The 26,920-nt window shown below is 47.6% G+C and overlaps 1 protein-coding gene across 4 annotated transcripts in view; it reads left to right on the forward strand.

Annotated features, from left to right (window-relative positions):
• LOC135912887 (phospholipid-transporting ATPase ABCA3-like) overlaps positions 1-26,920 on the forward strand; it is a 77,683-nt gene that overhangs the window by 41,690 nt on the left and 9,073 nt on the right. For 3 of the 4 annotated variants that reach the window (XM_065445463.1, XM_065445462.2, XM_065445465.2), the window contains 10 exons: positions 436-646; positions 2,347-2,599; positions 4,905-4,963; positions 8,885-9,051; positions 11,137-11,408; positions 13,523-13,920; positions 17,582-17,707; positions 20,818-21,030; positions 23,237-23,447; positions 25,283-25,607. In XM_065445463.1, coding sequence (XP_065301535.1) covers positions 436-646; positions 2,347-2,599; positions 4,905-4,963; positions 8,885-9,051; positions 11,137-11,408; positions 13,523-13,920; positions 17,582-17,707; positions 20,818-21,030; positions 23,237-23,447; positions 25,283-25,607 — 2,235 coding nt within the window. The remainder of the gene's footprint in view (positions 1-435; positions 647-2,346; positions 2,600-4,904; positions 4,964-8,884; positions 9,052-11,136; positions 11,409-13,522; positions 13,921-17,581; positions 17,708-20,817; positions 21,031-23,236; positions 23,448-25,282; positions 25,608-26,920) is intronic. The other variant, XM_065445464.2, reaches the window with a different exon arrangement.

Raw genomic sequence — 26,920 nt, forward strand, 5'->3', positions numbered from 1 at the left:
CGCAAAAATTTCTCAACTAAAGAAAGCCATAGTAGCGGTTAACGTGTCTAGACACTCGCGAACTTTACTGTCTTTCTCGTTAAGCTACGGACACTGCCTCCATCGGCCCCTGCCATAGTTTACATAGTTTATCTATCCAGAGCTTCAGGGGTCCCTTCACGGGAGTGACAAACCCTAAAACGCAGGGCACTGGCATTCGACACCTCAGCTATAACCATGCTCGCCTGATATTTTACCCACCTTTTCCCGGAAAAGCTTTAAACTGGGAAGCTAGACATTGAAACCACATCGTCCACTAGGCGGAAGTTTCGAAATCATTATGCTCTCTGAATATTGATGATGGGGAATAGAAATAACACTTTTAAAGAAAAAAGGTACTAAAAATTGTTTCTTTTGGTCTGTAGAGGGTTGACTGTATTACCTTTTCGACGGCAGCTTCTAATGCTTGACGAGCCCTGCTCGGGCCTGGACCCAGTTACTCGTCGGCAAATCTGGGACCTGCTGCAGCAGATTGCGAGAGACAGAACAGTTCTGCTGTCCACGCACGACATGGATGAGGCCGACGCCGTGGCTGACCAGATCATCATACTGGCCGCAGGAAAGGTCATTTGCAGCGGCTCGACTACGTTCCTCAAGAAAGCTTGCGGCAAGTACCATAGCCACAAACTATTTCACACCAAGCCGTGGAAGACCTGTGCAAACTGTTCGGGGAACTGCTCATCAAAGACAACGAAAAGCCACCCGCCGCACATGGAACAAGATCCATCGGCTTAATCCGTATTCGTATTTCATTAAAGCTACAAATGTAATCTCGATGAGTATCGTTCTAGTACAACATAATCCAGAGGAAAGGCATAGCACCAATAAATGGCTTTTGCAACACCACGGCTGTCGCCACGATACATAATTTAACTTCTTGCATCCCGCTCAAACGCTTGCCAAACATTAGCTCAAGCTAAGTATAATAACAGCACAAAACATTACTGTGTTCATGGTGTTTTACGAAGCTGTGTTTGTCACGCCGAACACCGGTAACGATAAGTTACAAGTACGAGTCACCAGTAAGCACAAACGAAGAGATGCGATCGAGATCAAAGAAGCCGCCCAGAGCCTTGCGCCCTTTCGGTGGTGCCATGTGATTGCCATCTGGTGCACCATGCGAACTAAATTTGAAATAGCCATCGGAACGTTCTCAAAAGGAGACGGAACGAAATTTACGTGTACGATGGTACGTGCATGTACCTATCTTTACATCGTATTGTGACCAGTTATAGCCTAATATTCGACAAATTTAGACATTCAGATGATGATCGCGCTGGCCACTTTGAGCGGTCCGTCATGGCGGCGTCATTGCATTAGTCCATTTTTAGCCCAGCATTTCATATCACTCACATCACTTTGTTTTCCTTAAAGATCGCTTTTGCGGTGTTACATAAGGGGTGGATTTTACAAAATGCAGGCGTTAACAGCGGTCGAAAACGCTGATGGCAGGTTATTGCAGCGACATGATGAGGAAGGACGTTCCAGTCAGTCGGCGCTCGGGTGAAAAAAATGAATTCATGAATGTGGTGGGCACGAGCTCGTGAACGTAGAAGTTGAAGAGGGTGGCCGATGCGACGGGATGTGCATGGCGAAGGTGCGCGGGTGTATGCTTCTTGTCTTAGTGATGAATAAAAACTCTTGTGATACAGGATAATGCTGGCAGTGCGGCGGCAAGCAAAAAGATTACACAAACCTGATTGCAAATTTCGAGATATGCTAACGTCCTATGAGTATGAAGTGTGAATGAACCTCGTAGCCCGGTTTTGTGCAGCTTCGATGGCATTTGTTAAAGATGCTCGATGAGAATTCCAGATGGTCGAGCTCTTCTACTGCTGTGTAAAATTATGGTACCTTCTAGCGGAAGTTCCGGCGAATGAGTCTCCATAACGATTGTCACTCCAGAGATGAGCACTTTGAAGCTATGTCTCGACGCGAACGGCGTAGCACAAATACATGAGCTCTGCGGATTGGCGCACAGTTTCACGCGCTTTGCGACTGACCTAGCGAAGCGCAATTTCGCTGCACACCTTTTACAAACGTGAGAATGGTACCCGGATAAGTCCCGGAGTCTGAAGCATAACTTTTTCCCATCAGTTGTGGTCGAAGATATTTCACAATGACGCGGGGATGATCTCTTCGGGCCGCATCATCACGACTCTCTTCCTAACCTATAATGGACTTAAGAAGAGTAAATTAGAGGGACTCAGTGGTTAAGCCGACAATTAGGTGGGCGGCAGGGGAACGGGCTGGAAGGAAAGGAATGGTCTGTATCACGTGATTGAAATGTCCATATACGTACTGCAGGTGTTGGATACAGGGTGACCCTCCTCAAAGATCCCCGGCTATTCAACCTGAAGGACGCGCTCGCCGCTATTCAGAGCGTCATCCCCGGCGCTGACGTGTTCGAGGACAATCAATGTGCCGTGACTATTAAACTGCACACACTCGACCATCGCGGATTTCCGGGTCTGTTCGAGAAGCTGGAAAGTTCGTCGAAGCAGCTTGGCGTCGTCGACATTGGCGTCACTGTCGCCACCATGAAGGACGTCTACACTAAGTAAGAACAGCGTCAGCGTACATAAATGAAAAACGCTCTGTTCTTCCGGATTTGTTGCAAAGGACCGTGTTACCATCAACTTCACGACGACGCTTGAAGGCAACGTTGACGATGTAGGCCACACTGTTAACAGCATGCGACTCCGGTGTCCACGTGACTAACGTTCTTCGCAACAAACCTGTCGATCACTGCGAGCAAAAGAACTTCGCGTTCGAAAGTACATCGAAAGTCCCATTGTAACATGTATCGTGCACTGGCCTCAGTGCCAGACCTTACTGACCTGGTTGGCCAGCCTTCTGAAGTAAGGGGACAGTTGGGTGTAATCGCGCAGCAGCTTTTTGTTTCACGAGTGGGCTGATATGGCGTGAACACGGGCAAAAGGCAAAAACCAACACAGTTGTGTGAAATTATGCTAAACTCTATCTGAAATTCCGGCAACTTGGACTCCTCATAACGTACAAATCTCAAACGAAGGAAACGAGTAATATATACAATATGTGAAGAAGTGCATATCCTGAGCTCGGAAGCCAGTTACGTTTCGGCAAGGGGAGTCATGCTACAAGCACTTTTTTTGGCAACGTTTACAAAGCGGACTCTCACCTCTAGACTCGAGACGTAGAACCGGGTACAAAATAATGAAGTAGGGGTAACGGGGCTGCTTTAAAGCAAGAATTCCGTATACTAGTGAGGGAAGGTTGTCCTAAGCATTAGGGGTGAAAAAAAGTGTCAGTTTCTACCATGACTCGAAGCAGACGTGATAGCTTGTACAATAGTATTATGCACAGAAAGTATTGCACTGTTTCTTGCGGGATTACTCCTAGTAAACATTCGTATATGCATGCGAGTAATCTTTCATCGTGAATGCTTGAGGCAGTAATGCTTGCAGTATGAGCAGTCTTCAGTTGTGTAGGTGGCGCTCCGGGACGGTGGAGGATCGAACAGACACGACTTTCTTTTCCTCCTCGTTTTCATCCAGCCTTTCACATCTTGTCACTGGATTCCTTTACATTCTTTCTTGCATGTTAGCTTCGGTTAATGAACAAATCTGAGGACACCTAAGCATCCACGCGTTGTAAATGCAAAGGTGTTAATGTCCAACTGAACGGCGAGCGGTATGTGTGGCCCGAGCCAGCATGCAGCTGCAGCACGCTGTACCAACGCCGCATGTCATCGACGTGGCGATGCCCCCTCCCCTCATGCAACACCGAGTGCGTCATAGCCGCAGCAGGTGATCGTTTTCTCCCGGTCCGCTCTATCGAGGAGCACTCGTACAGAGGGCGAGAGCGCGGCCGACGTGGCGTCGTGGCGATGCCCTCTCCCATCACGAAGAACCTGACTATACAGAATTAGTGACGTGACGTGACGTGACGTGTGACGTGACGTAGCATCCAATTGAAACTCCGTCGTGGCGCGCTCGTGGTGTGGCGTCGCAGCCAATGGCAATGCGAGTTTAGGTGTGGCTTCGCTTTAAGTAATCTTTGAAGTCAAATGGTTCAGTGGTGGCACTTGGATCAATATGTGGGTTCGCATTGAGAATCCTGTAGGGGCATTGATAACTCTTCAAGCGAATAGCTTTCTTTTGCTCTTTCGGCAGTTTTAGTGGTTGGTAAGTGGTCAGACTTGTGCGACATTTTCTAGAAAATTTGCGTAGAAGGTATTGCCTGTTGACTTGGCGCGAGGGAAGAAGAGGGAACGCGCTGAGGGAAAGGGTGCGTGGTGTCACACGACCGAGTTGTGACGATGAACGCGGAGGAGGGGTGACACTGTTGTTCGTTCGTTTGTCGCTTACAATTGACAATATTCATCAATGGTTTCAGCATAATATTTTGTTTTGTTTCTAGTTAGTTTGATCCAGTGAATTTTTGGATAGCAGCGACAAATAGCGGACGATATCAAAACGACTCGGGGAGATAATTCACAACAGTTATTACTGAGCAGAAAATGGCGGCAAAGAACTGCCAACTGCAAGCCAGCGTTGAGAATGCTGTGAGCGATCGTCTGTCGTTTCTCTTTTTTTCTGCCTGCGTGTGTCTGCACTATGATAAACATTTAAAAGAACCTAGTAATGTTCTTGAGAACCGTGTTTGCCGAAGGATCTTGGATGTGCACTACACCAAAAATTATTCACCAGAAATTACAGACATCAACTGGAGGGAAGAACTGTTATGTATCTTGCTCCGTTCTACCAATGTCATCGTTTCCTGTAGCAAACCTTCCTTACTAAGGAAGGTAAATGCAATGTTCGGAATGAAGATGATGAGCATTATCGGCGCTGCTTACATGTGTACGTTTCCGTTTTCCTTAGGGTAAACTTGAACTGGACTCCAGAAGGGAAGCGAACGGAAACGAAAGAAGGCAAGCTATGTAAGTGTACCTACTTAGTCTATTCAAGCGCGCAGGACATTGTTCTTTACTATTTGGCTCGGAGTCATTTGTGCGGGAAAGAGATACTAGTAAACAGAAAAAGTACGTCAGTTTAGGCTAAGTATCCTTGAAAATGTGATTTCCGAAAATTTTGCAGTGAGACATTTATTACTACATTAGAAAATGCAGGAGCGAAACATTCGTTTTTTGTGGCTTTCTGGCGGAAACCACAGCGCTTGTAGAACAGCGTGACGCCATGCATTTTAGTATTCCCTCGTATACTGGGGCGACGTGCTGCAGTACAAGTTATTAGCGCATTCTATTCTTCAAACTTTGTCGTTTTAGAATGCAAGGCCAGTCTATATTTACAGTTAAAACGTTTATGAGCCATTCCATTCTTTGGAGGTTGATGACCAGCGAAGCTGTTTAGCACACGACACAGTGGGGACCGATAATATTGAACAAAGGTACGAAGATATTTATTGTTCTAATCAGTGGTCACCGTGGTGATATAGGTACGCACACACATTCGCGTATCACCTCTGTTATTAAATGTGTCCGTCCCGTAACACAGCGAATCGCTCGTACCCCCTTAAGCAATGACTCATTGCTTAAGTCATTGCTTACGTAAACGCGGCCTCCCCATTGCGTCGAGAGAAGGGGAATTCTATGCTGGAGTGATGAGCCGCAACGGAGCCAGTTGCGGAGGACAACGACACTCGAGCCATTGCTGATGATGATAGTTTTTGCACGACGGAGCTAGTGAGGAAGGAAACGACGACGACGAACCGTGACCAGTGACACTAGCGCGTTTATGCGTTTGGCGCTGCGAATTTTTTACAGTACTGCTTGAAAAAGTTGCACAAAACGTTTTTTACAAAAACATCTTTGGGTCCTACGAGGGGAAAGGGTAGTTCAAGGGCCCGTTACAGGTCCCCGAGCCCACAGGGGTACGTGCCATTGAGCTTGGACACTTTCTGCACTATCACCAGGTGCGACGTACGTGATGATTTGTTTTCATCAACATGTTGGATGGGGGGACCCATATTTTTTTGAAGGACCTAGACATAGCGAGCTTCGCTGTAAAATGTACTATACTGTATAAGGTGACATGTCAAAAATCTGTGACGTCATGGCGAATTTGGTGTGGAAGCTTCAAGGGGGTGCTTCAGCCCCACCCTTCAAATTAGACTTCGCATTTTCACTGGCTTGCTAAACCTTCCTCTACACTAAGAGTTTTTCTTGGTATTATACAAGCGTAATCGGACGTGGAAGCGCTTATACACTTTTTACGTTTATACAAGCGTAAAAAGGACGTTCCACGTCCGCCGCCAAGGTCTGTGAGTGGCGGCGCTGGCTAACACTCCCAGGGTTCTACTAGTACACATAAATGCGCAAGAAAAGTGGATGGGGAATCAGCGCCGCAGTAGCTCAATTGGTAGAGCATGGCACGCGAAGTGCGAAGGTTGTGGGTTCCGCTCCCACCTGCGCCAAGTTGTTTTTTCATCCACTTTAATTTACAATAATTTATCGTTTCTTTATTTTCATTTATTAAGCACAAGTCATTTTCCCTATGTTGTCCTTGGTGTCAGTGTTTGTTGGCTTCTCCAGAGTCCTTTGACACTTTGTGGAATGAAAAAAAGTGCAACACACATGTGCGCACTCACGCACGCAATCATACAGCCTTTACGTAATTGAAAAATTTGTTTGAGTTGACTTCTAAGATGAAACTATAGATCGGGGCCAACTTACATTTTCTTGTGCAAATACACGCAAAACACAGAAATCTTTTAAGGGGCAATCATTGAAACAAATAGAATGAATCATTTTGCATTTTGTAGACAAGTTTAAAATATAGCAACTGTAGGAAGTGGAAGAAAAGCAGAAGCACGAAAGAAACAAGTATCAGACGAGAACAAAAGACTCGGACAGGGCAAGTGCCAGTCCGGCATATTGGTCCCGCCCTTGTTTATATAGCACTTCTGTTTGCATACGCATTTACGTGCCAGCTCGCCAAAGAATATGTGTTACTACGGAAGCAGGTGTTTGATTTAGGCCAGGAATTTTACAAAGCTTGCCAAGGATGGGAGGGCAGAAAAAAATGGAAAAATGAATTTGAAAATTATTTATATTTATTTACTTACAATACTGTAAGCCCTAGCTGGATGTTACAGTAGTGGGGAAAACATTATACAATACTATATATAAAACAGCCGTAAATGTCGCTGAAAGGCTTCAGGCGATTTGCAGTCCACAAGCATACCACAATCGAGTTTATTCCATTGGGAAATTGTACCTGGTGGCAAAGAGAACTTGAACACACCTACTCTTGTAGTGTAGAGTAAAATAGCCTAACGCTGATTAATACGCGGCGACAATCGCCCCGATGGAGGCAAATGCAAACTAGGATCTAAATTTAGTGCTTTATTATACACCTGGTACAAAAATTACGAACGTGCAATCTGTCTACGTGTAGACAGTATTTCGAGGTTAGCCCTTTGAAGTTACATGGTCACTGACTGAGTCCTATGGTAACGTGAGTAAATAAACCTGGCCGCTAATCGTTGAATACGTTCCAACTTATCAAATTGCTTTTGATTGTGCAGATCTAATATTATCCTAGTATACCCTAAGGTTGGACCTGCTATTGTTCTTCGAGCCATCATCTTTGTTTCAGGCATGGCATCTCGTAATTTTCTCAAATGAAAATTACGAGATGCCATGCCTGAAAGGGCATTTTCTCAAATGAAAACACTCTCAAATGAACAGAAGAATGAACATCTTTTGCAATATCATTAATATATAGCAGAAACATAATAGGCCCTAAAACCCAACCCCGTGGTAATCCGGACGTCACAGGCACCGTCAGTGAACGTGCTCGAGAAATGTCTACAAACTCGTGCCTGTTGTACAAATAGGCTTCAACCCAATTAATAATCTCCAAATCAACACCAAGCTCTCGCATCTTTCCATTACGTCTGACATTGCAACCCATGTCAAATGCTTTTGACAAGTCTATTGCGATTATATAAATTTGTTCTCAAGTAATTTTAGTGGCCGAGGCGTGGATTGTTTCAAAATGCTGGGTGACAGTTGGCAAGCGTTTACAAAAACCGCCTTCCTTCATGTAGAAAAGATTTATGCCTTCAATAGATTGGACCAACTGTTTCGAAATTATGTGTTACAGTATTTTTCACGTGGTGCATGTGATCTAGGTGTAAATGTGTAATGTTCCACGAAAAACAGGTATGGTAGTTTTGTACATTTCTTTCGTTACAGCGACTAAAGCGTTAAGATGTGGTGCATAAGTTTCATGCTTGCGTGAGTTTGGTGCAATGTTCTCAAGTTCTTTGCAAACGCCGTACTCACTTATTGATGGTATATTTCGTGGTGGTGTATAGTACATCAGTTTAGTACGCTTCGGATGCAGCCTTCAGGTGTTCTTTACAGAATCGTGATATCTTTATTTGCTCTTTTACAGATTTATAAACTTGATAGTCTCGATTTTCGAAATGTCGAGGTTGTCAACGATTTGTCTACGTAACCAGTTATCGTAACATTTCTCGCTGCGTCGTAGCAGTGTTACAATTCAAATCACAATTCTGCCATCACGTAACAAAGATGTTACGGCTCGGTGCCGTAAATACCCTTGTTAATGAAATGGCGCAGCCTGTGGGCGTTGCTAATAGAAATATGTTGAAATTCGAGCGACCCTTCTAAATATAATGTGTTCCGCTGGCGCATTGTTGTGAAATTTCATGGTTAGCCGATGGGGCAATGTTCTAAATTCTCAGTCATTGTTAGTTGTTCACAGAGAGCATTAGGCTTGCGCGGAAAGACGTGTGCAGAGCTTGTATTGCGCGTATTTACTCATTGTGACGCTTGTCGTAATAAACATTGCTGCATGCTACACGCTTGCAGGGGACGAGGTCGTCGGCGTCTTGTGTAGGCCGGCGTCCAAGCAGGACCGAACGCTGGCACGCTGCTTCTACGCGTTTTTCATCAAGCGTTGGACGTTCGTGACTCGGAGCTGGGGCATCTTCCTCGTGTCATTCGTTGTGCCACTGGTGCTGCTGTCCATACATCAGGTGATGGCTAATTTTCCTTATGCAAACACCAACGATGGGGCGGGAGAATGTCCCTCCAGAAATTAAATACGAAATTGTTGTCGACAAGGCGCTTCCGCCGCCGTGCACGCTTACGAGGTTTTCCCCGCGAATGCCAGCACCAAGGTACCCTTGTCAGCTATTGCTATTGTTGCTATTGTTGCTATTGTTGCTATTGCTATTGTGTGCTATTGCCATTGCTCACCATGACTGCAGATACACCGACGCAGTGGGAGTCAAATCGGTGCTGTGGTGACAGTATAAGGCGCACATTCGGGCGAAAAAACACACGTGGGACAGGTGCAACATAAAACTGCTTGATATCAACTGGAGTGGCAATAGTTGAACTAGCAGTAGTCAGAATTGCGGGTCTTCAACAATGCTTGATTGCGTGCATGGTGCCTTGTTATAATCACTGTGGACAGTCTGCTCTCATTAACGCTATGGCACACGCCATAGGACTGCTTCGTGTGAGGTCTCCTGCGCCGACAAAGCAGAGAACGTCGATGGTGCCTGCAAGCGGCGCATTGGCTCAGTCTCGCTTTGTGCGTCAGCTTAGCGTATATGAGAGGCTACGGGCACGTAGAAGCTATGCACGCTAACATCCACAAGCACACGTACATAGACATACACTGATCGGTTCTTTGACGGGCATGTGCCAGTTTGAATTCAGTCGCAGTTGGCGTGAAGAATCTGTCAATCTTAACGCGAAGCACTCGATACTTCATATCAGGCACTTCGCGGTAGGGAGGTTCCCATCTAGCCGCATTTCAGGTCTCAACTATTTCTCCAAACACCATAGCACACTCCTCTATTTGGCCACAGACGGAGGCATAGTTGGCCTTCTGCCAACTGGTGCTTTAAGATGATTGTCGTATGCATGACACTGCGTAAGAGCGATTAGCCTAGAAAAGTGACAGCTCCTAGGTTGGTTTACATTCAATCATAGACACATGAATGAAACACATTACTTAATGTGAACCTTTCAGCTGTTGTTCGCGTGATTGCCACTGTCGCTCGCGTGGGTCAATGCACACGGTAAGATGCGTTAAAATCCCAGATTGCACCAGTTTCGCACATACGTTTATTAGGTGGTGACTACGGCTTTCAGATCCTGTGTGACGTACTGCCTTCCGGACTGGTCCATATCGTAACGGAACAGGTCCACAGGCTTCTTTCCCCGCCTGAGTACAATCTGTTATCATGTCAACACTGTAGCCGTCGTCTTTATTGTATCGCTGCCGTTGTCAGACCATAGTGTTAACCTCTCCGGCGTCCTGCCGCTGTCGCAAAAAAAAGAAAAGACGATTGTGTCGAAGACACAATTTGCTCGCCTTATACGGACTCCTTCTGCCATTCGATCCCACTTCGCGGGCTTGGTGGCTATGGTGTTGTGCTGCTAACCACGAGGTCGCGAATTCGAATCCCGCCCACCGCCGCGGCATTTGGATGGGGGCGAAATGCGCAAACACAACCATGTACTTAGATTTAGGTGCACGTTAAAGAACCCCAGGTGGCTCCAATTTCGGGAGTCCCCAATTGCGTGTGCCTCATAATCAGATAGTGGTTTTGGCATGCAAATATACATATTTTATTTTTACACTTCGTGGAACTCTTGTTGGATAGCGAGCTCCTACGAAATGTTCTGTGCAGCGCTGATTGCAATGCTTCGTGCGGTATGCCTAAAATTCTGTTACTTCATTAGTTGGCCTAGAGGATTGAAGATGCGGTCACTCATGGCCACTTAAGATGGTTTGCAGGTCGTACGTAACCCGTACGGGTACCTTGTCAAGTATTGACCAAATGATTATCTCGGTCCAAGAGAAAAATATAAACTGAGTTGAATTGAATTGAAAAAATTATAAAGGCAGAGGCGTTCTGGATATTTTACGGTGTGCAGTAAGGACACTAAAACGCCTGTCTTCTTAAAAAAAAGTGGCCCACTCGGTGAGCGCAACTTCATCTTCGATGTCCGACCTGGCCATCAAAATTTCCATCAATCCCTTCACTGTATCTTCGCCACTGTGGGAGATGTGCCTGGATCGACTGTGCAGCATTTTCACACAGGCCGGAGCGAAGTGGAAACAGTCGCAAGACGACGCCAAGCTGTACCACCTGTCCAAGCCGACAGAGATTCGCCTGGCGCACCGCTTTCCCGGCTATACCGTCGTACTGCAGGAATCAAAATCCATGGCCAACTTGAGCCGGACGCTGCAGGTTCTCATAGAAGCCGAAGGTTGCAACGTCCGCCTGGTACCGGACGTCAACGACCTGGTCATGGACGACTTGGCGACCTACGTGCATACCTACCCGATGATTATTGTCCTAGAACCAGACCGGTGAGATAATCTATAGAAGGGGGGTCGGCATGCTTGTTGTTGATGTCGAGGAGGGTTTAGCGGGCGCCACACGACGGGAACGAAGCGAGCGCAGTCAGATTATTTGTATATTGTGTGTTCCACGTTTTACAGGCAAAGTGTACGCGAAAGTTGTAGAACCGCGCTCATTTGTGGTCGGTATGGAGCGTCATTATAGAACATCAAGCGACGCACCTAAGCGGCCTCATGATGCAGGCCTTCGGAATGCGCAGCCGGTCGCCGCCGTCCGTGTACTATCACGAAGTAAGAAAGTAATATAGGAGAGAGCTCTAAATCAAGGCGGCCAGCCTTGGCAAGTGAACTCCCCGTGAAGCCGTTCTCTTCATACTTTTGCCTCACGGTATCGGCCCAGCACGTTACTTCTGGGACTAAGAATATTGAGCGGGAATCTTGGATCAACGCTACTTTTTCATGGGCAGTCCTGCCGTAGAGCAACTAAAGCCTACCGCGCGCTAGGAAGTGACGATCACGTGTTGGGGCGATAATGTGAGGCTTCAATCGCGTAGCGCTGCTCTTGCATATTCTAGGGAGCCTACGTGCTACGGAGCCTGCATGTAGGCTCCCTAGCATAACATTTCTTTCATCCATGACTACGGACGTGCAGCAACGTAGTCTGCGTCCCATTGCCGAAGCAACCGAATGACAAAGCCGTCGAAACACGCAGCCGTACAGTGATGTCTGTAGAGCCGGCGCAACCTACGCAAACGTGTTAGCCATACCGGAAAATATGGATGTATTTTGGTAGGACATACTGGACCATCCGTCTCGCCCTCTTGAACTTTCCTGGTCGTGGTTTCTGCTGCTCCTGTCATGCCGAAAAACTCAACAATAGAACGGCCTGCCCGACGGTGGCGTCAAACCTAGGTCAACCGGCATAACATCCCGATGCTCAGACCATTCAGTTGGAGCACCGCGATCGGAATGGAACAGCTCGATCAGAACGGAAAGGTATTGCGTTATACCACCTCAGCTTAGTTTCCACAAGCACCATCACAAGCTAATGTACCGCTGTCGCTCCACTTAGACGGTGCTTTATATTCATCTTGATCCCTCCTGGCAGAACGACGATAGGCGACTCTGGCGGCACAAGGATATTTCACTCTTAATGTAGGTAGATTTCATCTTTAACATCATCCGTATCAATCTAATAACAGGCGACATTATATATTTTCAAACGGCCACAATGCCGAAACGCACCCTGAAGCCACACAATGTTCTTATAGCTGGAAGAACTCCCGACACATTGATTTCTAGAGGCGACCGTCGCCCGGCGCACACATCTAGTACATTCAGCTAAAGAAAAAAAGACGATGAGAGTGCCATTGAAAGCCACCAACACGTGAGGACGTAAGTGGAGTCGGAGAGCACAGAAGAAGACTGGTCCCCATTTATCGCTCGGACATTGTTTGGCCATGCCATATGCATTGCAATATAGGAGAGTCGGCGCTTCTGTGCGTCTTACTCCGTCGTGCTACCGTAAGTGTAGAGAACACACATCAGCTTCTGTTTCGTCTCGTGGTCGGCGAGCCTCAATGTCCGAGGTCGCTCCCACGGGCCCGTATGTCGCATCACCCACAATTCACACAGCATTAACCAATGCTACCGTAAGTATAGAGAACACACATCAGCTTCTGTCTCGTCTGATGGTTGGTGGTCCTGAACGCCCGAGGTCGCTCCCATGGTCCCCCCGTACGTCGCATCACCCACAATTCACACAGCATTAACCAATGAGTGTCCCAGCAGCGCATCACCAGATGCTACCTCGAAGCTCTCGCTATGTAGACTTTAATTGTCTAAACTAAACTTTGCAGTAATGCATTCAACCCTAGCACAAGCAAAGATTGGAACCACCTTCTCGCCACCGTTGCAGCCATCCTGGATACCGACACCTTCAAAACCAGCATTCATGAAACGCCACGTTGAATCTGTCTTTGTATATTGCACAAATGTTTTGTTATGTTCACCCACTCCTTTCTGTAATGCCTTCGGGCCCTGAAAGTATCTTAAATAAATAAATAAATAAATTGTCGCGTTTATACGGTTTCTATGGTCGCTTATTTTCGTAACACTCGCAGAGTCCGTCTCATGGTCGACACGAGGAACTGGGTCACCTTGCCAGTGCTTCTCAACCTCGCTGACACGGCGATGCTGCGCTTGCTGACGCGTCAGCCGACGGCCCGCATCGCTGCCCGGGTCGCTCAGCTGAAGTTGCCCGACACGACGGTGTTCACTACTCAGCTAACTTGGCTGCTGATCGAAGGCTTCTTGTACGCCCTGGCCTTCTCGGCGTTCGCCGCGTTTCCAGCCGCCGAGAGGCTGGGAGGCGCTCGCCACGTTCAGCTCATGACCGGCTTGACGGGCAGCTTTTACGTGCTATCGCACTTTGCTTTCGACTTCCTTCTCTACGTTGCCTTCGTCGGTCCGTGGTGCCTGATCTGCCGCGTCCTCGGTGGAATCCAGGCGGACACTTGCAGTGAGTTCGCTCGCTGTCGTCGCTTTGAATCGATGCCAAACAGGAAGAACAACAAGAGCGTTATCTACAGACCTATGTTTCAACAGTACAAAAAGAAAATGTGCTGAACGGATCGGCTCTGATTGTTAAAGTAGGGGAATAGCCAAACACCTTCACAAAGCTTTATTAAAGGACAGATGCGCTTATCAAGGCGTGTGCGTTTATGCAGGGAGGAAAGCTAGGAAAATTTTGTTACATCAAACGGTAATTTTGACGCGATAGAGTCAAGGGTCCTGTGTCGCAAAATAAATTCAGTGTCGGTGTCGGACGTTGTTTCGCGAAAAATCATTCCGAACCACAACCACGCAGGCACTCCGCCTGGCGCGGAAGTGTTGATGAACTAATTGAATTCCTCAAAGTGAAATGCGTCAGAAGAATTGTAAAGTGTGACTTAAACACAACTTACAGACGTGATAGCGCCGGACTGTAATTTTAACGTACCAGAAAAATAACTCTGTTACGTGGAAACTCAAACGCAAACCCCTTCCCCAGCGTTTCTACCATTAACAGAGCGGAGCGGCCTGTTCGGTATTTACACTCGTACATTCAAGCGCCAATATTCTCTCGCGCACCGCATGTGCACGGTATGCTCCTTCGCAAGCGCTCCGCCACCGCATATAAACCGCGTTGCGACCACGCACCATGATTTATACATTCAGGTTCCACAATTCTGCCTTGCACAGCATGTGTGCGGTATGCTCCTTCACAAGCATGCCACCACAGCATATAAGCAATGTTGTATGCTCACACCGCGATTTATAGATTCAGGTGCCACAATTTTTTTGCGATACAGTACGTGCGCAGGTTGCTCCTGCACAAGTGCTTCACCACAGCATATGAGCCACGTGCTAAGCTCGCACCATGGTTTATACATGGAGTCGCCACAATTTTGTTGGAACGACAGTATGTGTGCGGGTTGCTCCTGCGCAAGTGCTCCACCACAGCATGTAAACCACGTTGTGCCTTTCGCCATTATTTATATACTCAGGTGGCACAATTCTCCCGTGCACAACACGTTCGCGGTATGCTCCATCACAAGCACTCCCCCACAGCATATATACCACGTTGTATCCTCTCGCCGTGATGTATTCATTCAGGTGCCACCATTTTTTGCGATACAGTACGTGCGCAAGTTGCTCCTGCACAAGTGCTTCACCACAGCATATGAGCCACGTGCTAAGCTCGCACCATGGTTTATACATGGAGTCGCCACAATTTTGTTGGAACGACAGTATGTGTGCGGGTTGCTCCTGCGCAAGTGCTCCACCACAGCATGTAAACCACGTTGTGCCTTTCGCCATTATTTATATACTCAGGTGGCACAATTCTCCCGTGCACAACACGTTCGCGGTATGCTCCATCACAAGCACTCCCCCACAGCATATATACCACGTTGTATCCTCTCACCGTGATGTATTCATTCAGGCGCCACAATTCTTTCGCACGAGACGACGTGCGCAGGTTGCTCCTGCACAAGTGCTCCACTACAGCATATAAACTTCGTTGGAGCTCGCACCATGGTTTATGCATTCTGGTGCCACTACTTTCTCGCGCAGAGTATTGTACGGGCTATGCTCCTTCCCAAGTGCTCCAAAACAACGCATGAACCACGTTGTTCCTTGCTCCACGATTTATACATTCAAGCACCTCACTTGTTTCGCACGACAGAACGCGCGTGGGTTCCTGCTGCACAAGTGCTCTACCACCACGTATAAAGCACATTGTGCCTTGCATCATGATTTCTATATTCAGATGCCACAATTCTCTCGTGCACAGCATGTGCGGGGTATGCTTCTTCACAAGCACTCCAGCATACAAACAGTGCTGCATACAGTGTGAGCATACAGTGTTGTATGCACACACCATGATTTATACATTCAGGCGCCACAATTTTTTTTGCACAACAGCATGTGCGCAGGTTGCTCCGGCCCAAGTGCTCGACTACAGCATATAAACCACGTGGTAAGCTCACGCCATGGTTTATACATGAAGTCGCCACAATTTTTTGGAACGACAGTACGTGCGCGGCTTCCTGCTGCGCAAGTGCTCTACCACAGCGTATAAACCACGTTGTACCTTGCACCATAATTCATAAATTCAGATGCAACGATTCTCTCGTGTACAGCATGTGCGAGGTATGCTCCGTCACAAGTGCTCCACCACAGCCTATCAACCACGTTTTTCCTTGCTCCACAATTTGTACATTCAGATGCCAATATTTTCTCGTGCACAGCATGTGCGGGGTATGCTCCTTCACATGCATTCTACCACAGCTTATAAAGCACGTTGTGACATTACACCATGATTTATGCGTTCAGGCGCCACGATTTCTTTGCAAGAGAGTACGTGGGCAGGTTGCTGCTGCACAAACGCTCCACCAGAGCATCTTAACTACCTACCTACCGTACAGCATAATGTATACATTCAGGTGTCACAGTTCTCTCACACTACAGCCCACGCAGGAATGCTGCTTCACAAGTGCTCCTCCACAGCATATAAACCACGCTGTACCTTATACCGCGATTTATGCATTCACGTGCCACAATGTCCGCGCGACAGCAGCTGTGGGACGATGCTTCTGCAGAAGTCTAGCACCGCAGCATCTATACCATGCTGTAAGTTCCACCGTGATTTAACATTTGGGTGGAACCGTTATTCTCCGATACATCATGTGCGTCTCAAAGAGCAATAATAGCGTTCAGCCAGAAACGCAGCCCACAACTATCTCTCGTGAGCGCACATTCACTTTCTATTGGAGGCTTCGTATCGCCAGTGAGAATGTTCCCCCCACCAAAACTGGCGAAGGAACCGAACACAGCTGTCTTACTTTAAAGAGTCACTCTTTTTTTCTAGAAAAGGACTTGGTACGTCACAAAAATTTAGTGACGTTGCACTTCGCGTGGGCGCGTAACACGAAGGCGTGTGGGCGCCGTTCACTTTTTTGTGCATTGCGTGTAAAATGTTTTGAGCACACATACCCAAAGGATCACGCGCAAAGCACATGACCCAAACAGGCTATCGAGGGAATCCGTCAAGATTTTTGGTGGCGCCCGCGTGAGGCCGGCATTCTGTTGGGTCTCACACTTCTATGCTTCACGCAAGACACTGCGGTGGGCTTCCAAACGAGTTTCACGCTGGTGGAGAGTTTCTAAGTCCTGTTATTTTCTCTCATGCACCCGTATTGTCGCAAGCCGCCCCGCAGTTTCTCGGGAGTTTCCTGGGAACCTCGTGGCTATTTCCGGACTTGTAAGTTTATTCTTGCAAGTTTATCTACTCGGCATAACCACTTTACCTAACTGTGCTCTTCTTATTTTACTCATGTGTTTTGTATACTTGGTGCTTCAGTTTTGAAGATTTTGAATGGTTGAACAGTTTTTTTATGAGAGACGTAAATAAATATTTGCTCTTTCTTCCTTCATATATAGTGTTTATTAAGATTGGGTACCGATGAAAACGAATTTGAGGTTGCCTTTTTTTTATTAACATTTCATCAAGTACAGCTTCCTCTTAAGGCTTATCTCGGTGATTGAGGGCCGGAGGCTGGTGTTGCATAATTTACCCTACCGTTTTACGCCTCTGATTTCTAACTTCGCTGTGTTTTGCCTGTTTTCGCCCTTTGCAGTTCTCATGTTCGCCACCTTCGTGCTGTCTGCTCCCGCGATGATAGGTACGGTGTACCTGATCTCGGAGCGGGCGCTGACGGAATTGGGAGCCATGTACAGCGCGTTTCTTTGGATTTATTTGCCTGGTAAGACGCTCTCCAACATCTCCAAAACAGACCAGATCACTTCAGTTTAGTATTTTCTCGAACTCAGCTATAACGGACAGGTTCATCTGCTATTAAAAATAGTCTGAGTAGCGATTGATTCGATATACGCAATCAGGGAAAACCTTTGCTGGGTTTGTTGTGCAAGTTTCCATGTACATGGTGTGCATACTGCGTTCTTCAAAGTTTACTACAAATTAACAACTTCTCCAAGTTCGCACATTGTTAAAAACCGAATTCGTCTGTGACAAACCATTGAGACTTTTTTGGTCTGTTTCTTTATATACGGGATTTCATCCCAACGGAGAAAATACGCAAGCAGCGAACACATTTATCGAAAAGAACGCTGCACTTTGTAGCCAATGATTTCTTGCCTTTCCTTTAAGCTCGTTTCCATAATCAGTAACAAGAGATTTATTCATGCTCGAGATTTCGTCGCCCACTCGCAGCCCACTTGCCTCCATATCTACACATTATCGTTAGAACAGACGCACCGTTAGAAAAAAAAAGTTGAAAAAGCAATGAAAATATATCTGAACGCTACTTTCAAAGATATCTCCGATAAATTTCCTTCATATAAATCCGCTGCCAGTTGCCTTATCACGCTGGCGGCAGACGCCCCGCGTTCTGTATCAAATGTACCGTTTATTATGAGGTTATTTTAGATCAGTATCGGTTAGTAAATTTCGTGTGTTCGATATAAAAAATATCGCGGAAGCTCCCTGAACGGCAATCATCCACAATATGCGGACCGTCATATTCTGCTTCAGTTTACTTCTGCTGCTGTTCTCGAAAGAGCAATGGTTGTGTCTGCGTACGAAATTAAATACAATGTATTTGCATATACTCACTCACGTTGTTTTGTATTTCACATTCCACATTTCATATATGTAGCCTTCTTTTTCGCTCATGTGTGCGTCTTGGGCTACGTATTTGGTCCCAGTATATTGAGTACGGGTCTGTTGAGAACATGTTACAGGACATGTTATTGAGGACATGTTACCTTAGTTGATTGTGCTTTTTTTAATTTCTAGTGCAAGTAACGCCCGCGTATTTGAGTGATCCAACCAAACCACAAGAGTTTAGAGTTACGCTATCTGCCACTGGCGGTTTTTCAAAAATCTGTTTGGTCGAAAGAAAAAAAAATCGACGTTCAAGGGCAAGTAAGCGTTAAATGCCAGAGTATTGTATTGGCCTTATATAGCACTTCGCTGACATCCCGGATCCATGATTTAAACCCCACCCACCGCATTGAAAAGTGTTCAAGATCTCTCTCGACAAATGTAATGCATTTTCGAAAAGCGAAGTGCAATTTACGGTGGTCCAAAGCAAACCACTGTCAGTTGCGTGGTATATATATATATATATATATATATATATATATATATATATATATATATATATATAGAGAGAGAGAGAGAGAGAGAGAGAGAGCTAGTTCGAGAACGTCACGTCACGAGAACGTGATCACGTTCTCGGGACGCCTGCGGCACAAAGGGCGTTCCACGTCCGCCGCAAAGGTCTGTGAGTGGTGGCGCTGGCTAACACTCCCAGGGTTCTACTAGGACACATAAATAGCCGAGAAAGCGGATGGGAAAACGGCGCCGCGGTAGCTCAATTCGTAGAGCATCGCAAGCGAAATGCGAAGGTTGTGGGTTCGGTTCCCACCTGCGGCAAGTTGTGTTTTTATCCACTTTAATTACCTGTAACTTATCGTTTCTTTATTTAATTTATAAAGCACAATTAGTTTCCCCTATGTTGTCCTCGATGTCAGTGTTTGTTGGCTTCTTATGATGTGACTATATAAATATACATATATATATATGTATGTATATACAACGAGCAAGGTCTCCCAGCTAACATTAACCAAGCTGTTCAATGATAAGTACAGATTTAAAATACATTGAGCAACATAGAACTATAAGATCTTCGGTGTTCGATCATCAGAACTATGTCGCCCGAACACCGAAAGCCGTATGATTGTGTCATGCAGGGTGCTTTTAACGCGATAGCGTTAAGGAGCTCGTGTCGCAGAAAAGCCGTTGTCGTCGGCGGCGGGTGTCGGCGTCCGCGGCGTTGACCGTGAGTGATAAATAACGGCAGGCACTTCATAAATAAAAAGCAACTTCCAAGATGGGCTGGGTGGGAATCGAACCAGGGTCTCCGGAGTGTGAGACGGAGACGCTACCACTCAGCCACGAGTTTGATGCTTCCAAGCGGTACAAACGCGCCTCTAGTGAATGCGGTGTTGCCTTCGAAACGAGCCGTGGAAAGTTATACTGCAGTGTGTATAGGTAATTATGAACATGTAACTTACAGAAGTCGCAATTACACGAGTAGCGAAGTGCGTTTCCGCTGCATTTCTTCTGCGCTTTCCGCACACGCAGAGCCATCTTGCGGCAAACACAGAAGACCCCCTCCTCTCCATGTAGGGCGCTGCCTCGACAGATGGCGCGCCACGCGCGCATTGGAGCTGTGGAAGGACCGGTGCGAGGGGGGTCGTTGCCCGGACTCTCTCTCCCCTGACAACGCTTCGCCTTGTTCCCTCTGCAGAATCAAGCGTCCTTCCTTTCTTTAGATCACTATCTGTCTATCTCTCTGCCCGTGCCGATCACGACGTTTGGCTGGCGTGCATCATTTCCCCTCCGAGATACCGAGTTCTTTGGTTCGTTCCGCTTGCTCATGCGCACGTTTCGTTGCTGCGCCGAACGCCGCGTTGCTCGACCATATGGCTCGACGCTCACCGCGTCCGATGCGGGCGCCTCGTAAGTGATGGCTGCCCTGTAGCCCATTGTCTTACACCCCTTTTTTTTCATTCTTTGTCTTCGTTGAGCAGCTGCGACAATTGTCAGCCGAGACACGACGTATTTATGCACATACGCACATACATTCTCTTCCGAGCTCTCCCATCCCCTCTCTACTTCTCACACGTATCCGACTTCACACAGTCTTCCTTCCCCGCTTTGACGCTCCTAGTGCTAATCAATTAAGAAAGAACACGCTACATGTATAAACACTAAAAAACACTGCTATAACAAATGTGCACGTTTACTTGCAGGTTTCGTATTCTACTTGCTCCACAACGTTTTCAGGGTCGTTGGCCTACCTGGGCTCGATTACGTGTCAGCCCTTTTTCCCACCCTGGGCACTGCTGTCCTGCTTCATGAAGATCTTGTACGCTGACACCGTTGTAAAGCTGTGCGAACAGCATGGGGCGGTGCCGTCGCGGGCGGGTCATCCGCTGGCCGCGCCCGCCACCCGAGCGTCATTCAATTGGCGCTCCATCTTCGCGACTGGGAGAGGAGGTGATGCTCCCTCGCAGATTGCAAACCCGGACGCGTTTTTACAATTCCTAGTAGGTACAGCGGGGCGTCGCGCTTTAGATGGCACTCGACGTTCCTGCACAGGCGCGAGTGAGAGTGGGTGCGAGAAAGAAAATCTGGGGCCTTGGCACCTTGAATATGTGACTCTGCCTAGGCACTACGGTGGAGAAGTTGCTTTCCGCGAGAAGCGTGCGTTTGTGCCTGGGTGTGCCGACATGGCGGAGGGCTGTCGGATTTGTTTACGCTCCGCCGCTGACTGCCCGCCCGGGGAGGCAGTGGGCACGGACGCCCCATTTGGTGATCACTGTCTGTGAAGTGGCAAGGTTCTGACTGGAGTTGTACAAGTCGCGGGTAACTTTGTTAGCCGCGATGGTAGAGTGAATTTTTTTACAAGCACTGCTCCAGGAGGGCACATGTAACCGCACACGGAGGCCCCGGGAGAGCTCCTGAGGTTATATTAAAGCAGGCGGCGCAGGGTCTCCGGGGCACCTAAGAGGTAGCGGGAGGGTCAAAGCTGGGAGCAGGTTGTATCCCCGTTGCAGCTTTGGTGACCTGGAGGTGCCGCCAATAATGCGAAGTAGTGACACGTTGTTTTCATTAGCAAACAACACGATTGAATAAGTATACTAGTTTCGAGCCGCCAAATTGCGATGCTAGGTTCAGCACTACCGCGCCCCACGTCTTCTGCCGGCGCGCCTAGGGACAAGCGCATACAACACGCACTGTGAAACTCCTTTGCAGTGCCTAGGCAGAGTCGAATATTCAAGGAGCAAAAGTCACCACATTTCCTCTCTCGCACCCGCTCTTAGTCGTGCGTGCACGCAAACGTCCGTCGTCTCCGCAAGTGCCACGCCCCGTTGTACCTACTAGCAATTGGAAATACGCAACCCGGACCGCGTAGAACGAAAAGGTGCGCGAAAGAATACGCCGAAGCTGCTCAGGTGCAATGGAACGCGCGAGGAAGGCGCAGCACGCGGCGATTCTCAGCTTTTGCTCGGCGCTTTCGAATTTCGCGAGTCTACTACGCAGTAGTAGCGCGAGATCTTGATTTAAGCTAGTAGGTGATTCACACGGCAAGACATCAACGACGCGAGATAGATACGCGAATAAAGACCACGTACAGTCGAGTGCAAAAGTTTAAGGACCAGAGGTGGCGCTAATTTGTTTTCTTTCTTCGCAGCCCAGGACTAAAAGCTGAAATCACGAGGTACTGCCTACGTGCGCCTGCTTGAAAAGCGTCATGCATTAGTGCAATTTCACGTTGCATGGCTGTGCTAGAAGCAAAACCTCTTTGCTTGTGTCCTCGTGTCTGAACTTCTACACTCGACTGTACTTTGTGTTCTTTGCATGTTTTTTTAGCGGTGTTGATTTCCAGAGGTACGAGAAATATAGCTAAAGAAGGATGCCTGACTCGCTTGCTGAAACGAATATATTACTTGATCAAATTGCTCCCACGTTTTCAATAATTTGTATCGTCTGCTAAGACACGCAGCCTTGAAACAAAAATTCGGAGGACGCCTAAGCTTTGCCTTTGAGAGTGGAACGCGATAACATTCAAAGATCCCTGAGTGCTTCTTACGCTTCCGGCAACTGGAGCGTATGTAACCGTAATGTAAGTAGGGCAGGTAACAGGTGGTCTCTTATAGTTACAGAATAGATGCCAAATGAACGAAAGCGCATTGCAGGATGGCAGAGAAATGAGTGAGAATTCGCAGGCATATGACAGGAGAGAGAAGGGACACTTTACTGAAGCCTTCGTACCTTTGCCTGGCCGCATGTAAAGCGTGCTACTCAACATGGGAACGATGAAAAAGGATGTCACAGGTACCAGTGTCTCTAAGCGCTCCTCGCACTTATGCGCAGACGGCGTTAGTCCATACAGAGAGTAACCTTAGTATGTCTAGGGATGGCAGTCCCCCTTGAATATACTGTGCGGACATCAGGGTTGTTACTTTCACCGTAAATTCCCCCTAAGCGCATATTATTCGGGCTATGTCTTCTTGCTCCTTGGAGATATGGGCGGCAATCTTTTCTGTTTCTTCGGGGGTCAGTTGGCACAAGACAGGGATAATTCGTGAACGCTGGGAGATGCTCTTGTGCTTCGGTGCACGTAAAATAGGTTGACGATAACGAGGAATACAGATGGCCCAACAAAGCCGTTGCTACCATTTGATCACAAATGCCGCAGCCCTAGCAATGGATGAAGAGGAGCCTGACTCTACACTGGGGAGTGTTTTGCGGTGCCACGACGCGGCGTCAGGCGACTTCGTCCTGAACGGCGTCCCATTGAATCTGCTGTTCTTGGCTGTTCAAGGCCTGATCTGTCTCGGTCTTATGAGCTTCAAAACATCGGGTTGCTTCAGCTGGAGCGAGGCGATCTTTGGAAAGAAGAATGGACGGTACGGCAAAGTCTCCTCCCGAGTGTGATTAAAAGTGGCACCTTCACACACACATAAAAGGGTACACTAAAGGAAATCGTACCGTCGAGCTAGATCAACGAGTATTCGTCCAGAAATCTATGGTCATTTACTGTGTGCCAATGTACAACTTTCTTGCGTAGGATTATTAGTGCCGAAGGTGGTGCTACTTGTCTTCAATTCGAACGCCTCTGCCAAGTAGAGGAGTCGACGTGACTTCCCCGTATACCTGTGTTGTGTCATTTATGAACTGTATATTTACCTCTTTGAGCCTCCGCGGCTGCATCGGGCCAGGAAGGTGTCCACCTTGGCGGTTGTACACAGAGAAATTGATGCAGCTCGCTCGCAGTGGCGGGACATAGCAGCCTCTCTATGTGAATCAGAAGTGCTGACGTCACGCATGAAAGGTACCACTCCACAACACGCGGTGCCACTTCAATTTTCAATTTTTTCATATCAAGCTTAATCTTAATCTTAAAGTCTAATCTTTCAGTCCAGCTCCACTTTACATTTTCCTTTCTGTGCGTTCAGTTTATACATTGTTGTGCCTTTACTTATATTGTTTTAAGTTTCACGTCCAAACAGCCCCTGTACGTCAGTAGGATCTCACGGATTTCCATCTGTTTTCGTGTGAAACTTGAAATTCTGAAGTTGTACGCGCCAAAACGACGATAATTGTCATGGGGGAAGTCGTAATTCGCGACTGCAGAATAATCTTGACCACATGGGTTTCTTGAACATGTACCGAAGTCGGGAGCGTTTCCGGCATTCAGCCCCTACTGAAAGGCGACCGCAGGGCATGGCATCGAGCCCACGACTTCGAGCTCAGCAGTGATACGCCGTAGCCACTGAACTACCACGGGGGTGAAATATTTTGTGCGCATTTGGAGCAGTTGTGTCGTGGCAAAAATTATTGTAACCTGCCGAGCTTATTCTCTGGCTCTGTTATAATACAATGTAGTCCAGCTTTACTGATGAATAGTTGACTAGGCCCAAGGAGGTGCCTTTACAGCGCATGATTTTCAGATCCACTTTATGGTCTTATAGCTGAGAACGTTGATCATAAGAAAAGCAGGCATGCCGAATGGTGCAAAAGTTTTTACTGTGTAGTAGGAGCGTCACTGGGCTTGCCGACACCCTGCCCGGCTTCTCGGCATGTAACCCCCCCCGTCCTCTCTGCTTCTCTTTATGTTGCCACGCTCACCTATTCCTGAACGCGCTCTTTGTTTAGTGAATGGTAAATACTTTAAAAGGGTAACGCTCTTATTTTTGGTGCAATTCGGCACTAATTTCTGTAAATTACGCTGCCGGGGTCATCACGGCTCTCACCAAGTGCATAAGTGCCTGAAAGCTTAAACTAGGCAGGCGGTTACGTCGCCCCTTTTCTGCTTCAGCCCATTCTCGTCACCAGTCCCATACAGCTGTCTCGAGTGCAGACGTTTACTGCATTCGGCTGTGAACTGCAGGTAGCACCCCGTCAGCGGGCTGCACCCGGCATGGTCACAACCCGTCTCCTCCGCCCCCTTAGTAATGCCGCAGCTGTGTAGAAAGTTATTTAACACTGTGGTGTTGGGCTGCTGAACACGAGGTCACGGCATCGAATCCCGGCCACGGCGGCCGCATTTCGATGGGGGCGAAATGCGAAAACACCCGTGTGCTTAGATTTAGGTGCACGTTAAAGAACCCCAGGTGGTCAAAATTTCCGGAGTCCTCCACTACGGCGTGCCTCATAATCAGAAAGTGGTTTTGGCACGTAAAACCCCAAATATTAATAAAGTTAACATTAACAGGTGCTTTTTTGTCTTTGGGTGGTCAAGACCTCTAACAGCGTCGCGAGCCACGGTGGCAAAGCCATCTGACCCCGAGGTCGAAGAAGAGAAGAAGCTGGCGACCGCACTGTGCGACAAGAACAACTTCAAAGATCACGCACTCGTCGCGCGCAACCTGAGCAAGACATACGGCGACTGCTGCGCGGTCGTCACGGACTTCAACCTGGCGCTGAGGCCTTCGGAGTGCTTCGGCCTGCTGGGCCTGAGCGGTTCGGGGAAGACCACGGCGCTGGACCTGCTCGCGGCGCTGACCGACGTCACGCAGGGCGAGGCCTACACCGCCACAGCGTCTCTCCTGGAGAATACACGAAAGGTGCGAGGCCTTCAGTATGTTCTTTTAAGCGTGCACAGAAACTTCGGGTGCGTTCTAAATTTGACTACAATAGAAGCCTGTTTACGCTAATTACCAAGACAGCTTCGGGCTGAAGCAACGTAACGAATTTGGGAGAGAGAGAGTGACAAAAGAAACGGGAGCGTTAAAATAATAAACAAGCACGTCGGCCGGAGACCCCATCTTCTCCTAGGTACCCGGGGACATCAGTGATGGTATCAGTGACACCAGTGATACACCATGATACCAGTCGGGTCAACCGCCTCTTTATCTCGCCATACCAGGCAGCGCTCAGCTTTTAATGACGTGGTGGCCATCGCTGCTTACTGCCGTTTAAGTGTCCGGTTGAGTAGGGCGGATTGGATAGGTATGCGATGTAGCATCCCTAGGTCATACGATGTAGTCACGCATATGAGTTGCAGTGGGGATACTTATGGAAGCAGTCTAATCGACTTCACGTCACCTCACGTCGACAAAAATTGTCGGAAACGCACTTGTGTACAGCATATATAATGGCGGTATTTTACCATTTTGCGCTATGGGAACGGAACGGGTACGTGTGTGTACTGCGAATGTTTAGTGCTAGCTGTATTGTGGTCTAGGCGTCAGCACTCAAGATCTGGAGCTAGCCGAGTCGCTCCGGGGGGCCCAAACGTCTTGCTTCCTTCACGAAATTTCACTCCAAAGGATGCTTCATAGGGTTTAGCTTGAAACTACTACATTTCTCTCCAGTGTTCGAGTGTTCGCTGGCTGTTTAAACATACACTGGCGCATACACTGACTCGTAAAAGAAACCTTTATTCTAGAACTTCGGAAGTCTTCAGCGTCAGAACGTCACCGGCGGAGTGATTCCATGACTAGAGGGAAGCAAGACAACTACGCGTGCTGCTAGCTCATGTAAAGCCCAGATTATGTTTCTTTTCTTTTTTTTGGTGGAGCACGGTTTACGTCAGTGCGCACGCAAAGAAATATTGACTGCATGGAAAGCATATTCAGAACGAGAATGGAAAGTGTAGTTTACGACACAAATGAGACGCTACATTTTTTGCCCGCGTATTTGATAGGTTCGGAATATTTTATGGGCGCTGGCGGAGCTCCACGTAGGAAGAGGATTAGGGGAGGAGGAGAGCAGGAAAGAGGGAAACGTGTTGCCTTGAAAGTTGATCTAAAGAGCTTAGTGATGATGTAGATGATGATGGTTTATTGGCATCGTCTTTGAAACGGGGAGCTGAAAAACATTCACCTAGCCTGCTTAAACTCATTTTGGTTGTGATACATGCTTTTCAGTCTACCAT

Source organism: Dermacentor albipictus, chromosome 8 (genome assembly GCF_038994185.2).
Source record: "Dermacentor albipictus isolate Rhodes 1998 colony chromosome 8, USDA_Dalb.pri_finalv2, whole genome shotgun sequence".
NCBI classification, from domain to species: Eukaryota; Metazoa; Arthropoda; class Arachnida; order Ixodida; family Ixodidae; genus Dermacentor; species Dermacentor albipictus.